Source organism: Vulpes lagopus, chromosome 6, assembly GCF_018345385.1.
Source record: "Vulpes lagopus strain Blue_001 chromosome 6, ASM1834538v1, whole genome shotgun sequence".
NCBI lineage: Eukaryota > Metazoa > Chordata > Mammalia > Carnivora > Canidae > Vulpes > Vulpes lagopus.
In genome coordinates, this window is record NC_054829.1 from 1,860,706 (window position 1) to 1,877,888 (window position 17,183).

The 17,183-nt window shown below is 42.3% G+C and overlaps 1 protein-coding gene across 2 annotated transcripts in view; it reads left to right on the forward strand.

Annotated features, from left to right (window-relative positions):
• Positions 1 to 17,183, forward strand: part of PPP1R13B (protein phosphatase 1 regulatory subunit 13B) — an 87,527-nt gene that overhangs the window by 43,970 nt on the left and 26,374 nt on the right. For both annotated transcript variants that reach the window (XM_041758060.1, XM_041758061.1), the window contains exons 3-4: positions 434 to 553; positions 5,504 to 5,580. In XM_041758060.1, the coding sequence (XP_041613994.1) occupies positions 434 to 553; positions 5,504 to 5,580 (197 nt within the window). The remainder of the gene's footprint in view (positions 1 to 433; positions 554 to 5,503; positions 5,581 to 17,183) is intronic.

The window sequence follows — 17,183 nt, forward strand, 5'->3', positions numbered from 1 at the left end:
CTTGCCAACATTCACATCACTGGTACCTGAGTTGTAAGGAGGTACCCTGCCCCATCCTGCGTGTATCTGATTGCCACACACAACATCTTAACCGGTGATGAGGCTAGACCAGTGTGTTAATGTGTTTCTTTGAAGAGTAGGAGTCACACTGTATCCTGATAAATATTCTAGAGGGCATTTTTCAGTGTTCCCAATTTCATGTTGTAGAGTTGACTTTACATATACTTCTTGTGTTTATGTGCTATCTAGATTATTTCCTGGGAAATTAGATTCTTGCTTTTACTTCATTCAAGTTAAAATTTAATGCTTATAATATCCTTGAATTCTTATATATATGTGTGTGTGTACACTTATTTAAATCTATTTTTATTTTTTACTTTTGGTTGGAGTCATTTTGTTTCTGAAATAAATAAGATGTGGTTTTTTTTTCTAGAGCGTCCTATACCTTTTGATCACATGATGTATGAACATCTTCAGAAGTGGGGGCCACGCAGGGAAGAAGTGAAATTTTTCCTTCGACATGAGGATTCCCCAACGGAGAGTAGTGAGCAAGGTAGATAAATGCTTTCCTCATTTGTTAATTCCTGCCATAAAAGTTAAGTAAAATAGGAATAAATGTTAAAATAACTTACATCTTTTTTTCCCTTCACTCACAAGTGGTGAGAGATAGAGTTGGTGTCTGCCATTTCTGTGACTTCTATTACTGCAGTCCACAGCTCCTCCACATGGTGTAGGCCTTGCTTCATTCCCCGAACCCCAGGCCATGCAGGTGATACAGACTCAAACATGTCAGGAGGCCTGTTGTTTAAAGACATTGTTTTTGATAATACTGGATGGGTCAAATATCAAGATTTTAAGAATAAATAAAACCTTGAAAGGTTGAGAAAAATTCTGAGAAGTGTTTCTTTAAAAAATTTTAGAGTGAACAAGACCTTTCTGAGTATAACACTAAGCCATAAAAGACTGGTAAAGCAAATTATTGAAAAAAGAGAACCCCTAAAACTGCGTGGCAATAACCACCCTAAGCAAAGTCAAAAGACAAATTATAAACTGGGAAACAGCATTGATAGCTCCATATTGCAAAGGGCCAACTACCTTTATATATGAGTTTCTAAAAAATTGAAAAGGAAAATCAGTTTTTTTTTTAAAAGGCAAAATGTAAACACACATGGTTACAGAAAAACAAATTTACCTGGCCCTAGGTTATGTGAAAAGTGTTACTCCTGAGAAAAGAAATTCAGGGGAAGCAGTGAGTTAATTTCTCCTGTTAAACTGGTGAAGACTAGAATGCTTACTGACAGTGTTGGCAAGGAGGTTGAGAAACAGGCACTCTTCCATGCTGCCAAGGGAGTACCAGTAGGCAGCTTCTGCAGAGGGCAGTTTAACAATATCTATTAAACTTACAGAAGCACAGTCTCACTTCTGAGAATTTATCCTAAAGCTGTGCCTACACACACACAAAATAACGTAGACGTAACATAGCTCCTGAGGCATTGCTCGTAGGAGAGCCTGAATGCCTGCTGTCAGCATCGGGTCAAAGAAACGACGGTACATCCATAACCATGGGCTGCTCTAGTCAGAAATAGGAAGAAGCTCTGAGCCCTGACCCCCACTCCCCATCTCCTGAACAGGTAAGTAAATAAACAGAGTGCAAAACCATATGCACATTGTGCTGCACTCTGTGTGACACAGACAGAAGCCTAATTCTGTACCTCTGTATTGGCTTATATGTGCATATAGTGTCTCAGGAAACAATGTAAGAAAATGGTAATATTGCTAGCCTGGGGGAAGGCTGGGGGCCGGGGGTGGGGGGGCTGGCATTGCGGTGGGAGGGCAAGTTGTTGATTGTATACCTGTTTGTTCCTTTTGAATTTTGGACCATGGGAATATGCTACCTATTTTTGAATTTAAACAAAACAAGAGAATCTTTTTTTTAAAAGCCTATATATACACTGTGCAGTTAAGAGACCCTTGACTTGCTATTTAACAGTGATTGTGGATTACTTCTGGTATTTAAAAAAAATAAGGGATATCCTTTTGTAAAAAAAAAAAAAAAAGAAAGAAAAGAAAATACCTGTATTGCAAGTTATCTCCTTTTATTTATATTTTATCATAAAGGACATTTTGCCCTAGGATAAGCTACTAGCTACTTTATTTATTTATTTTAAGATTTTATTTATTTATTCATGAGAGACAGAGAGAGAGAGGCAGAGACCCAGGTAGAGGTAGAAGCAGGCTCCATGCAGAGAGCCTGATGTGGGACTCGATCCTGGCACTCCAGGATCAACTACTAGCTACTTTATAACCATCTTTCCTTAGCTATAAGTATTGTTCTAGTGCTATTTCTTACAATGTGCCATTACTTCTGGGTCTTACTCCATCCAGCTGCTGGTCTCTGTATTCAGACCAAGGCTCCAGGTCCAGCCCTTCATCCACTTTTTACCTTAGACAAGGGCCCAACCTCTCAGGACAAAAGCCTCCTGAGAAGGAAAACTAGACTAGTTGACAGCTAAGTGCTATTCTAGTGCCAAGAATTTATGTTAGCTCTCTGCCTGAACTCTCCAAATACTTATACCCCTCCTCTACCTAGCTGTACTTAAATTTAAAATTTCATATTTTACTCTTACTGATATGTGTACATAATCCTTAATGTCTTGGGTGGAGGGCTGAGGGTGAGGTCTTATTTTATTCTCATTTTATAAAGTTTAGAAGTTTTGGGGATACTTGAGCTAACTGTTTGGAGTCATAAGGAAGGTGACAGTGCTCACCTTCCAGTTGAACTTCATCATCACCTACAGTGCTACTCAGCTAGTGGTGCTGACGCAGTGTGTGCAGCAGACCAGTGGGAGGAGGGGATTTTGAGCTGCATGGTCTGAAGGGGACAACTGTCAGCACAAAGCATAGTACTTAGAAAAGGCATACTTGGGGACCTTGAAAGATGAACAGGACGTAGAGGGGAGCATGCAGACCAGGATGAAGGAAGCTGCCAGGGAGGTGTAGTGACAGGGATTCCCAGGTTGGCAGGGACCATCAGTCAGGACTGGAAGAACCAAATTCATCATACCTTGCATCACTTTACAAAACCTTCCAGCAAAATCCCTGCCTCCCTACTTGATACTTCCCGGGTTAGTTTAGATGATATTTGTAATAGGACCTTCCCCATCTCTTCAACTTCCTTCCCCATCCCTTCTTTCTCCCTTTCAGCCACATCCCTTCTTGCATCTTCATATTCTATGGTCCCTAACTCACAAGCCCCCCACCCCCAATGCTCTACCCTCTGCCTTATTTCCTCTTCCCATGCTTATGCAAACTGCACCTATCTCTCAGAGCCCAAGTAATAAGATGGCGAGTGCTTTTGGGCCGCTGTGGTGGCTCAGTCAGTTGGGCTTCCTGCTCTTGTTTTCCGCTCATCATAGGATCTTATGGGTTGTGGGATCGAGCCCTGTGTCAGGCTCTGTGCTTAGCGGGGAGTCTGCTTGAAAGATTCTCTCCCTCTGCCTCTCCTCCCCACCAGCCCTGTCTCAAATAAATAAATAAACCTTTTTAAAAGGGGGGGAGTGCTTTGTTCCCTGATTTGTTTTTGTTCTCTGAGCTTCTCCTGTTTGTATTCTAAGCAGCCAGAGTCGAGGATTCAAGAACATGTTTCCTCTGTGCTTCCCACAGAGCTGAGTATAAGGCAGTTGTCACCATCTGATATTATTTAAAAGGGTTTACATTTGAGTGTGTATTACGTAGAACTACAGCATATACATAACAAGAAGTGAAAGAACTCCCTCACCAAAATGATGAGAATTCTCTATGTGGGAGCTAGAGGAGAGCATAGAGGATGTTCACTTCAATTACTGATTACACTTGGGGAAACATGCTTGAAGTATAAAGTAGCTCGATGAAGGCCATCTGCAGAGCATACACTACAACCCAGGAGCTGGTGCACTGGAGTTGGGAGCAAGCTGCTTACTTAGTGTGGATCTTGGGCAAGTGACTCCGAGGCTCCTGCCCTCACCTCATTTGCAGGGTGCATAGGGCTATGACTGTGGTTGGTGAGGTGTACTGACACGGTGCTCAGTAGGGCCAATGCACAGGAAGCACTCACCAAATGTCACCTCTGACTGTTCATTTTTTTCTGACTCCAGAATGCAAGGTCATCTTTACCATCAAGATTAAGTGGCACTTGGTATAATTTTAATGTTGTGGGTTTTGTAGTATTCCAACTTCTTGGTAGCTTGTTATTTGGAAGAGGGAGAAATTGTAGAGTATTAAATTAATCTGAACACTTTATTCCTTAAAAAATACCAAGAATAATTAAGAATCTAATTTACCCTGTAAGCTGATAGATGCCATAGTCTAAGGGTGTGTGTGTGTGTGTGTGTGTGTGTGTGTGTGTGATTCCTGCTACTAGGAAACTACTCTAGACTCTACAACGTTGCTCTTGTGTGCTGTAGGACTGTGTTTGGCTGCATGCCATGCCACTCAAATCTGTTTAACTTCTTTTTGAATTTTTGTTCCCTTTTTCGGACATTCTATTATTATCTTCATCTTTCCCCATCAGATATACTATGTATTTGTTCCTGTACTCTGTATCTTTACTATATACATAAAAAGAGTAAGGTATTTTTATTCCCCAAGGACTAGTCTTTGCCCTCTAGGGGACAATATTACTGTCTTTGAGAATGCATGCTTTAAAGTGAAGCAAGCCATACCTCCATTATACCATTTTTCTTCAAATGTTTCAAAGTAATAGGAAAGAAAGAGAAAAAAGCATGTTGTCCTGTCTTTTTGTTTTTTAACATGAGGTTCATGTGCTTTTGAAGTCATGGATTTTAGGTACTAAAGCATGCTCTGGGATGCAGTAATTCTCAAATGACATTAAGGAACAGCTGTAGAGATGAGTGGGGTAGGGGCTGGCACTGGGCACATCAAAGACTTTGGCCTCTGTGACTTGAGTTACCAGGTGCACAAGCACGCAGTAGGCTTTATTTTATTTAAAAGATATGGCACATATAATTTCTACAGTTGAAGTTTGAAGCCTTCTTGGGGGAATAATTTAATTTTTGTGGAATAAAGGAGAATTCTGAAGATGTCTAATTTGCACTGATGTCCCGTGTCCGTTGCGACCCTGCCTGTGAAGATGAGTTGTGCAGCAGTGTTCTTATTGCTGGATATTAAGTTCTGTTTTAGTCCCTGCTAAAATATAAAAAAGTCTAAAAAATATTTAATAAAAATTAGTTGTGGTAAAATACATATAGCATAAAACTTACCATATTGACCATTTTTAAGTGTTAGAAATCTTTTGATATGAGTCAATTTCAAGATTCTGAAATAGAAGAAAAATTTCATTTGAACAACTTTATAAAATTATAAAGCATTTTTTCAACTGTGTCAAGTGTTGAGTTGTTCAGCATGGTATTTTTTACTTGTGTTGCATAAATAATTAGTGAAGAGATGGGAGAGTATCATCTTACTCGTGTATCTTTTAGTAAGTGTGGCCCTCTCATTTCTCTAGGTGGCCGTCAGAACCAAGAGCAAAGAACTCAGAGAAATATAATAAATGTACCTGCAGAGAAACGCACGGAAAATGGCGTAAGTAATAGTGAATCAAGTTGAAATTTTGGAATTGCTTTTTACAGGTACGAATGACCTTGGGTTACAATTTCTCTTTAAAGACTTATTTGGGGGGTAGAAATTAGCATTTCTGTTGAATATTTCTAAAGTTTTCATGAAGTTCCACAGAGCCACTGAGTGGTTTTAGCAGTCCACGTCTGGCCCACACACACAGGCTGGTCCCGGGCACAGCCACTGCCTGCCGCCCCCCAACATCCCTCATACCCCACCCCCACCCCCACCCTCAGCCATGGCGCCTCTTGGCACAGCAGCTGTTCCCTTCAGGGCATGTGACTGATTGGCCCGTCCCCAGAAGCAGGTGCTCTCAGTTCTAGACTGGGAGATGAGCAAGCAGACTCGCTTGGATCTTCCATGTGGATGTCTCAATCCTTCTGTCAGGTTTTGAAAGACAAAATGCCTGGTGGGTTGTAGTCTCCTTCCTAGTTGTCTTAAGCAGAGGACTTGCTTTATCAGATGGTATAGCCCTGGAGAACAGGCCTGACGGGGGAGGGGGGAGTGGGAGGAAGTGTGTCTCGGTGGAGGAACTCTTTTTAAGAAATGTTGGTGTCCGTGAAAAGAATGAGCAGAAATGAAGGAATGAATGGAGATGAGTGAATGAGAGAAATTTTCAACGTAGTCTTTTCTGGAAGTTTTAGTAATAACTTTTCCAAGTAATTTTCAGGCTAGAGAATTAGTTTCTTTTTCTGGCTCTGCCACTAACCAGGTGTGTGACCTTGGGCAGGTTACTTCCTAGCGCAGTGCTTGGCACAGCCTGATGCGGGTAAAGAACATGGTCTGGAGTATGCAAGGCCCATATTCAGGCACTGGCTTCAGAACTTCATGGCTATTTAAACCTGAGCAAATTACTTTGCCTTTCTACTTCCCAACTTAGTGTTGTTGAGCTGTGATTTTAGTTTATTAGCTACTTTTGTGACTTCCTTGAAGTGGCTCAGCAGTTGAGCGTCTGCCTTTTGCTTGGGGCATGACCCCGGGGTCCTGGGATTGAGTCCACGTGGGCTCCTTGCAGGGAGCCTGCTTTTCCCTCTGCCGGTGTCTCTGCCTCTCTCTCTCTCTCTCTCTCTCTGTGTGTGTGTGTCTCTTGTGAATAAATAAATAAAATCTTAAAAAGAAATAATATCCTTATCTTTCTATTACTTTGTACAACTTTAAACCATATCTCTGGACCTCTCTCCTTGAGGGTGAGGGTATGAGCACCTCCCCTTTTTTAAAGATTTTTATTTATTTATGAGCAACACGGATTTGTTCACTCCAAATCTAGAGTCTCAGGTTCTGCGAGGCATATCTGCTTCAGAAAGTCTTAAGAAATAAAGGCCCAGACCCCATTGGTAGGACTTTTGATTCAGTGAGTCTGGGGTGGGCCTGCAAAACTCTGCCATATGACTGTGTCGCCCTGCCAGGATGGGGAACCTCCAGGTTATATGCATACACTGCCAAAAACATCCAGAACTTACTTGTCAAACCAAATTTCAAAGATAAAAGAATCTTTTGAGTTCTAAGATTGCCTATGACCTGAACTTCAGGGAAGGTGAAATAAATTTATTGAGTGTTAAAATACAGTGCTTTGTATTGAGGTGGAGAGTGTATATATGATACAGGGAAAGGGCTCAGGAGGAAAGGATGAATTCTTTTTTTTATTTTATTTTATTTATTCATGAGAGACCCAGAGAGAGAGGCAGAGACACAGGCAGAGGGAAAAGCAGACTCCCTGCGGGGAGCCCGATGCGGGACTCAATCCTAGGACCTTGGGATCATGCCCTGAGCCAAAGGCAGATGCTCAACTGCTGAGCCACCCAAGCGTCCTGAAAGGATATGAGTTCTAATGTTTAGATGTGGGGGGTCTGTGATCTCTCCCAGATGAAGTTGTTTCTTAACATGGAGATAATCTTTATATCTCAAGATCAACAAAACTGAAACCTGAAACCAAAGTTAAAAATATGTTTGTAGTCTTTATGTGAGTTTTTAATTAGAGGAAGGCAAAGAGCTGTTAGGAGGTGTAACTTTGCACTGGAAGCATCACATCAAAGACGCTGATGTATTTTATGGCTCGTATACCTGCCTGTTAAGCCCAATAAATATCGCATTTGTAAATTTCTTACTGACTACAAAGTACTTCTATGTGCATTTTTAAAGTTCATAAGATACTAAAAACATCTTTCTTCAGCAATGTTTTTGTATATACCCTGGATATAGAATAATGGAGCACTGAGCCTTCTGCTTTGTAAGCTACAGCAGCCAGGAATGGATCAAGCTGCAGCTGAGGGAAGAGGGTGTGTGGGTTTTTGGAGGACAGGAAGCTGAGTTGGTGTGATTCATGCCCATTAGCAGCTGCTGGGACAAGGAGCTTGGGAAATTTTGCTGTCTAAAAATTTCAGGTCAACAGGTCAGGTTTTCTAAGAAATAAATGCCCACGCCACTGGCCCAACTTTGATTCAGTGAGTCTGGGGTGGGCCTACATATGACTGTGTTGCCCTGCCAGGTTAGGGAACTTCCAGGTTACATGCACACACTGCCAGAAGCATTCAGAACTTACTTGTCCAATAGAATTCTGGGGATCTGGTTTGACCATATGCCATAAAGGCAGATGGATTTATTCTGTTAGTATATACTTGTGTCTGGGCTCTCCAGGACCACCCCTAGTTTTAGTGACTTACCAGGAGGACTCACAGGACTCAAGATCTTATTGTGCTTGCAGCTGTGATCCACCACAGTGAGAGGATACAGAACAAGCTCAGCAGGGTGCAAAGACACATGGGGTGAAGTCTGAGGACAACAGGTACCAACTCCAAAGAGTCCTTCCCCAGTCGTGGTGGGGGGTACCACAGAGGACATGCTCAGTCCTCCAGCAACTGGCTGTGACAAGTGTGACACGTTGTTAACCAGGGAAGCTCAGTAGAGCCCCAAGTGCCCAGGTGGTCTAGGAGAGCTGGTCATGTAGGCAGCTTCTGTGTAGCAGGTACAAAAACACCAGACTCCCAGAAGAAAGGTATTTAACACAAACCATCTTACTTGCACAAACATTCGAGGTTCAACAAGCCTCTCTTACCACTTCTGGGAATGGTGGGAACCCTCCCCAAATCTGAGTTCCCAGAGGAGAGCCCCAGGGCCCCCCTTCAGGCAGGCCTATAAAGAGAGTGGTCTCAGGTCTACGGCGTAAACACTTCTGTACAGCATCATTTTCCTTAGGTGTCCTGGAAGTGCTTTTTCCTTGTTTTCTCAGCCAACCGTACTAAACTCTGAGTCAGTTCCTGTTTATTCCTGTACACATGCAGTAAACTGCTGAAGTGAATTGATCCTGCCCCCTCTGCTTTCTTCTAAAAGCTCTATAGTTTTAGCTCTTACATTTGGGGCTATGTGTTGGTTTTTCTGTGTGGTATGAAATAGAGGTCCAAATTTATTCTTTTGCCTGTTAATATCTAGTTTGTGCCTGCAGCATTTGGTGAAAAGACTGTTCTTTCCCCCATCAAATTGTCTTGTTGGTATCTTTGTCAAAGCAATCGGCTGAAACTGTGAGAGTTTATTTCTGGAAGCGTTTGTTATTAATATGGTGACTTGGTTCAACTGTGTCTAAGATCTCTAGATCAGGTAACATTTCAAGTGTCTGGAGGATAAACCTGGAAAATTCTGCTGCTTCTAGAGTCAGGAAGTGTTGCCAGTTCTCAAGACACCTATTCTGTGGTGTACCTGGGCCTGTCCGGTCTCCGCTGCTCCCCACACCTGTCCAGCTTTGGGGACGTCTCAGACCTCCTCGAGTTCCTTTCCCATTCATTTTCTTTTCAGGTCCTGACATTTTTGTGGTCTCCTCTCCTGCTAGATCATTTCTGTAGTTTTCTGTTATTTGATGTCAGAATCCCTTTACTGTAATTTAGTGGTTTGGGGATTTAATGAAATTAGGATGAAAGAGTCCTCCTCACTTTTCCCTGTTGGGATTTGTTGAATTTACTAATTCTGGGGCTCAGCATCTATCAACACGTCTGAAAAATTCTCTGCAGTTATCTGTACAGGTATTTCTTCTTCCACATTCTTTTTTATTTCTTCCGGAACCCTTCTTAGACATACGCTGTGTCTTTCCTTTTATTCTCCTTGTCTTTTACATTCTCTTTTATGTTTTTACTTTCTTTGTCCCTTTGTACTATGTTCTGGATGGTTTCTTATGGTATATCTTTCAGTTCATGAACTCTGCCATTAGCTTATTTATTTGGCTTTTGGTACGTAAAATGTGCTTTTAATATTATTTGTTATGAAAAGACAAGACACAGTCTGGGAGAAAATATTGCAGATCCTTTATCTGACAAAGGACGGGAATCCAGAAAATACAAAGAAGTCTTAAAATTAATAAGAAAATAAACAACTTGATTTTAAAAGAAACAGGCAAAAGATTTGAATAGGTGCTTCACCAAAGAAAATATATGTATGTCAGGTAAGCACATGGAAGGGTGTTCAACATCAGTAGTCTTTAGGAAAATATGAGTTAAAACCACAGTGAGATATACTATATACCTATTAGAATGTCTGAAACTAAAAAGACTGATCCTAACAGGTATTGGTGAAGATGTGGAGAGCCCAGAATTCTCAGACACTGTTGTTGGGAATGTAACATGTTACCATCTGGTAAACAGTGTGACAATTTCTTTCAAGCTTGAACATGAACTGGGGCACCTGCAGGGCTCAGTTAAGCATCTGCCTTCAGTTCAGGTCATGATCCAGCGGTCCTGGGATTGAGGCCCAAGTAGGGCTCCCTGCTCAGCAGGTGGGCAGCCTGCTGCTCCCTCTGCCCCTCCCCTGTGCTCTCTCTTCAAATAAGTAAAATCTTAAAAAAATAAAACTAAGAAATCAGTTACACTGAAAAAAAATTAAAATAAAACATCACTTAATAGTTTTAAACAAATATCTTGCTTTTTGTTTTTAAAGATTTTTATTTATTTGACAGAGAGAGCCCAAGCAGGGGAGGGGAGGGTGGCAGAGGGAGAGGGAGAAGCAGGCTCCCTGCTGAGCAGAGAGCCCAAAGCTGGGCTCAATCCCAGGGTCCTAGAATCATAACCTGAGCCAAAGGCAGACACTTAACTGACTGAGCCACCAGGCACCCCAAAAAATATCTTGTTAAATTCCCAGATAGGGCCCTGGCTGTTTGGTTTAATTCTTTATTTTTTACTGTTATATTGTGAAATATGCAGAAGAATGTATAAAATATGCACAGGTTAAAGAATTACTAAAACAAAAACAAAACTTCATATTACTATCTAGGCCTAAAGTTTCTCTTTATTCCTTTTAAAGCAATTCTGTCCAATTTATTTTGTTTTGGTTTCTTTTTTAAAGATTTTATTTATTCATGAGAGACACACAGAGAGAGAGGCAGAGTCACAGGCAGAGGGAGAAGCAGGCTCCATGCAGGGAGCCCAAAGCAGGGAGCTGATCACACCCTGGGCCAAAGGCAGACGCTCAACCGCTGAGCCACCCAGGTGTCGCCTATCCAATTTATTTTGGTTTTAGACAGACCAAAGACATAAAAGCAAGGTATTTGGTGGTAGCTACTTGAAGTCTGTTTCAAATTCCACAGAAAAAGAAAGGCTGTTTTTGGAGACAGGTATGTAAATAAAGAAATCACAGTATAGTGTGAGAAGTGCAATAAAAGTAGAATAAGGCACCAAAATAATAGGATATGATTTGATTAACTGATTGAGGGTGGATATTAATAGGAGAGATTTCCCAGAGCAGGGGACAGAGGCATCTGCTAGAATACAGAGGAAGAACATGAAGGATTACGGGTGGCAGAGAATGATAAACATGTTGGTAACAATGGAGCATAAAATGTTGAGACAAGGAGGTGGGGGATGGCACTGAGGAGGGAGGAGAGCTGAGGTCTACTGGTCAGGGAGGGGCCAGATCCTCACTGTGCTAAGAGCCTGGACTTAATCTTGCAGGATGTTAATCAAGAGAAAGACAGGATCATCTGTGTTTTAGAAAGAGCTCTCTGGTGCCAGTGTTGTGAGAATTAGATGTCCGTCATAGGGCGTTGGAATGAGACTGGAGACAGGGAGCCCTGTCATTGCTTGCTGTACTTGACAGTAGACTCACAACTAGAATCCCAGAGGAAGACTTACTTTTTTTTTTTTTTAATTAAAGATTTTATTTATTCATGAGAGACCCAGAGAGAGAGAGGCAGAGACACAGGCAGAGGGAGAAGCAGGCTCCATGCAGGAAGCCTGATGTGGGACTCGATCCTGGGACTCCAGGACCATGCCCGGGGCCAAAGGCAGGCACTAAACCGCTGAGCCACTCAGGGATCCCCTGGAAGACTTACTTTTATTTTATTTTTTATTTTTTTTAAAGAGGTTTTCTCTTTTTTTAAGATTTTATTTATTCATGAGAGACACAGAGACAGAGAGAGACACAGAGACACAGGCAGAGGGAGAAGCAAGGCTCCACACAGGGATCCTGATGGTGGGACTCGATCCCAGGTCTCCAGGATTACACCCTGGGCCGAAGGCAGGTGCTAAACCACTGAGCCACCCGGGCTGCCTGGAGACTTTTTAAAGAAGACTTTTTAAAGAGACTATTTAAAGGAAATATTTGAAAAGAAGAATTTCCAGGTTATGGAAAGCTCAAAAGGCATACATCTATAAACTACACTTCAGAAGAAATGAGGTTTTAATTCAGTCTGTCTTGGGACACCTGAGTAGCTTAGAGGTTGGGCACCTGCCTTCGGCTCAGGGCGTGATCCCGGGATCAGAGATCGAGTCCTGCATCGGGCTCCCTGCGAGGAGCCTGCTTCTTCTCCCTCTGCCTATTATGCTTCTGCCTCTCTCTCTTTCATTCTCTGTGTCTCATGAATAAATGCATAAATATTTTTTAATTAAGTCTTTTATAATTCACATGTACCTGCTTATATGAAATTATCCCAAGAAAGTGAAAGGACAGAGTTAGGTTTTCTTAGGCTTCCTTTGGAATAATATAAGCAGTGATTAGCAGGCCTCCTCCAGGAAATCCTCCACTGTCACCGGTCAGGTGGCATTAGTCTATTTTGTCATTTCTCATAAACTTCCCAAACTAAGTAGTAGCCTAGAGCACTTATTCTTCTCTTTATTTCTTTATTATTATACGTTAGAATCAAATTATCTTTAGCTTTTTTGTTTTTTAGTGGGGGAAATTAATCCTTTCCTGTTATGTTGAACCATATGAAATTATTGATGTTTGACCATTTTCCGTCTACAAAAACAGCATTTTCACCTGATTCAAATGAATAATCAGTAGATGGTATCTGGTAGAGCATTTACCCTTTGATACAGTAAGTGAGTGGCAGTTGGAGCAGTCATACGTGCCGTGCTACAGCCTGGTGAAAGAACAATGGGAGGCCAGTGTGTCCCTGTGAGGGAAAGAGCCTCCTGCTTGCCATCAGGAGACTTGGGTTGAGATGTTGACACTGCTGCTGACTCACCACTGAGCTTGGGAGAGCTCCTCAGCCCCTGCCAGAGCTCAGCTTTCTCATCTGTGAAATAGGCTTCAGAACTTTCCTCAGAGGGGTTGTGTAAGCATCTATTAAAATAACCATAAACTCAGGTTTATATGAATGATATGCAAATGCTCGTTACATGTTGTTGAATCTCTAGAATTCAGAGTTCATTAAAAAAAATAGAGTTCTCTCCTGTCACTGGAAGTGATGTCAGATCCTGAGTGTCAGAACAATTGTATGAGACATTCTGTAGAGGATCAGGAAAAGCCTCAGGAAGCAGATGGCATTGCCACTAGATCTTAAAGGATAGATAGAGTTTAGGAAGTGGGGGGAAGGGCTTTGTAGCCAGAAGGAATAATGTGAGCAAAAATATGAAGGTGGAAAGTGTCAGTTTTGGAATGAAGAGGCAAGCATGGATAGAAGAGCGATAAAGAGCACTGAGCAACAGCTTATATTTTCAGCAACGTAGGCTCAAATCAAAGGCAAGGCCCAGGTTCCTGGGGGAAATGCTACAGCCATTAATGGAAATAAATTGAGGAAGCCAGGGTTGGAAGGAAAGGGCGGAGTTTGGTTTTAGACATACTGAGGGTAAAGTGCTGGCATGGCATATAAATCAAAGTATGAATCTAACCAGAGGAAGTGGGGCTCCTTTGAGAGAGGTCAGAGCTGGATGGCTAGACCACCCCCACCCCACCCAACCCTGCAAAGGGTGCTCTGCATTCTTTGTGGAAACAAGTACAGAAAGGAGAAAGCAGGACAGACCATTGAAGTATAGCACACCATCTCATACAACTTGAAAACTTAGGGAATTGTCTTTGTATAGGTAATAATACAGTGACAGTCTCATCTGTAACCAAGGATGAAGTTATTTAGTTGAATATTAAAATCAGCATATCAGGATTAGAGCTGACATCCAAAGTGACCATTAGCCAGTAGGTGCTTAATTGCTGACAAAATCCACAGGTTTTTTCTGTTAACTGACTACCAAGGAATATATGTTAGTCATTGAGGATAAAAGAATTTATAGTTAAAACCTTTATCAGGGATCCCTGGGTGGCGCAGCGGTTTGGCGCCTGCCTTTGGCCCAGGGCGTGATCCTGGAGACCCGGGATCGAATCCCACGTCAGGCTCCCGGTGCATGGAGCCTGCTTCTCCCTCTGCCTGTGTCTCTGCCTCTCTCTCTCTCTCTCTCTCTCTCTGTGACTATCATAAATTAAAAAAATAAATAAATAAAAAAATAAAATAAAACCTTTATCAGGGATCCCTGGGTGGCGCAGCGGTTTGGCGCCTGCCTTTGGCCCAGGGCGCTATCCTGGAGTCCCGGGATCGAGTCCCATGTCGGGCTCCCGGCATAGAGCCTGCTTCTCCCTCTGCCTGTTTCTCTGCCCCTCTCTCTCACTCTCTCTCTCTCTCTCATGAATAAATAAATAAATCTTTTTTAAAAATAAATAACAAAAAAATAAAACCTTTATCAATTGCATTGTTAGCTAGCTATCTTAAAAGTATGCCCATAAACAAACATTCTCTCTCCTTGTGCTGTGACAGTGTTGTTGGGAGTAACAACCAAACTCCTGGAAGTAGTGAATAATAGAATGAAAGAAGTAGAGAGTTACTATGAGATTTTTTAAAAATATTTTATTTATTTATTAGAGACAGAGAGAGATGGGCAGAGGGAGAAGCAGGCTCCATGCAGGGAGCCCGATGTGGGACTTGATCCCGGGTCTCCAGGATCAGGCCCTGGACTGAAGGCAGTGCCAGCCAAACCTCAGCCACCAGGGCTGCCCGAGTTATTATGAGATTTTACAGTAAATGGATGTGATGGTTTTAAAATAAGTTTGCAAATTCTTTAAAATGGCTCCCTTCAGGGCACCTGGGTGGCTCAGTTGGTTAAGTGTCTGCCTTCGGCTCAGGGCATGATCCCAGGGTCCTGGGATTGAGCCCCATATTGGGTTCTTTGCTCAGTGAGCAGTCTGCTCCTCCCTCTCCCTCTGCCATTCCCCCTGCTTGTGTTCTCTCTCTCTGTCAAATAGATAAATAAAACTGTAAAAAATTTAAAAAAAATATGCCTCCTTCAAAAGGTAGAGTCTAATTCCCCCCTCCTCCCAAACATAGTGACTTGCTCCTTCCAGATAGAATTTGGAGAAATCTGACTTCTGAGGCTAGATCATTAAAGATAGCTTCCCCATGGCACTCTTGGATTGTTTGCTTTGGGGAACATCAGCCACCATGTTGTGAATATACTCAGGCTGGTCTGTGAAGAGGTCCACTTGGTAGCCAGCCCCAACCTGGTAGCCACGTGAGTATGCCATCTTGGAATCAGATCCTCCAACCCCAGTCAAACCTTAAGACAATTACAGCCCTAGAATTTGACTCAATTTCATGAGAAATCCTTTTTTTTTTTTTTTTTCATCTGTTTGTTTTTAAGAGAAGGAAGTGGGAGAGGGAGGAAAGAATCTTAAGCAGACTCCAAGCCCAGCATGAAGCCTAGCGCAGGGCTTGATCTCACAACACTGAGATCATGACCTGAGCTGAAATCAAGAGTCAGATGCTTAACTGAATGAGCCACTCAGGCACCCCAACCTCATCAGAAATCTTTTTTTTTTTTAAGATTTTATTTATTTATTTATTCATGAGAGACAGAAAGTGGGGGGGGGGGGGGGTCAGAGACACAGGCAGAGGGAGAAGCAGGATCCATGCAGAGAGCTCGATGTGGGACTTGATCCTGGGTCTCCAGGATCATGCCCTGGGCCGAAGGCAGTGCTAAACCACTGAGCCACCCGGGCTACCCCTCATGAGAAATCTTAAGCCAGAAATGCCCAGCCTAGCTACTGCTTAATCCTTTATCCACAGAAACTGTGAGCCATAATGAATATTTGTTGTGTTTTAAGCCGCAGATCAATTTAGATGTGATCTGTTATCAGCAATATTCATCCTTTGAATGAATAATACGGGCTGTTGATTCCCAAATCATTCTTACAAGTATACAATATATGAATTGGTCAGTGGAGACATCCTTACATAAGCAGTAAACAACACATAGATACATTTGGAAAATAAAATGTCATGTAATATGAGAGTGTTGTACTTGCCAAAGGAGGAAAAGAAGGCTTCACAGTAGGCATGGTTGGTGGAGGTGGAGAATAAAAACGACTTATACTTTGGAATGGCATTGAAATGTAAATTCTTCTCTTTTTTTTTAAGATTTTATTTATCAGAGAGTGAGAGAGCGCATGTGCAAAAGCACAAGTAGGGGGCAGAGAGGGAGGGAGAAGCAGGCTCCCCTGTGGAGCAGGGAGCCCAGTGTGGGGCTGGATCCCAGAACCCTGAGATCATGACCTGAGATGAAGGCAGGCTCTTAACCAACAGAACCACGCAGACGCCCCTGTAAATTTTTCCTTTTGTATATTCTTCACCAGTTTTTCAACTTTTGGGGAGATTGCACTCAAACTGAGCTTAAAAATATAGTGCAGCAGAGCATCTTTAGCGTAGCACAAGCTGAACAAGAGCACTTTAAGGATTGCCTGGGTGGTTCAGTGGTTGAGCATCTGCCTTCGGCTCAGGTCATGATCCTGGGGTCCTGGGATCGAGTCTGGCAAGAGGCTCCCTACAGGGAGCCTGCTTCTCCCTCTGCCTGTCTCTGTTTCTGTCTGTCTCTCAGGAATAAAGAAAATACTTAAAAAAAAAAAAAAAAAACACTTCAAAATGGGCAGAGTTAACCCATGTACACAGTGGATCAGAGGGTCAGAAGAGATGTCCTGTCTTTGTCATGTGGCATATGTGCTCAGAGTACACCACTGGGGCTGGTCCAAGCTTGCTTTGTTTTGAGAACCTTTATTATTTGTTTTTAATACTTGAATTATTTCGGGGATCCCTGGGTGGCACAGCGGTTTGGCGCCTGCCTTTGGCCCAGGGCACGATCCTGGAGACCCGGGATCAAATCCCACATCGGGCTCCCAGTGCATGGAGCCTGCTTCTCTCTCTGCCTATGTCTCTGCCTCTCTCTCTCTCTCTCTCTCTCTCTCTCTCTCTCTGTGATTATCATAAATAAATAAATAAATAAATAAATAAATAAAGCAAGTTTATAAAAGCGCAAAAAAAAAAATACTTGAATTAT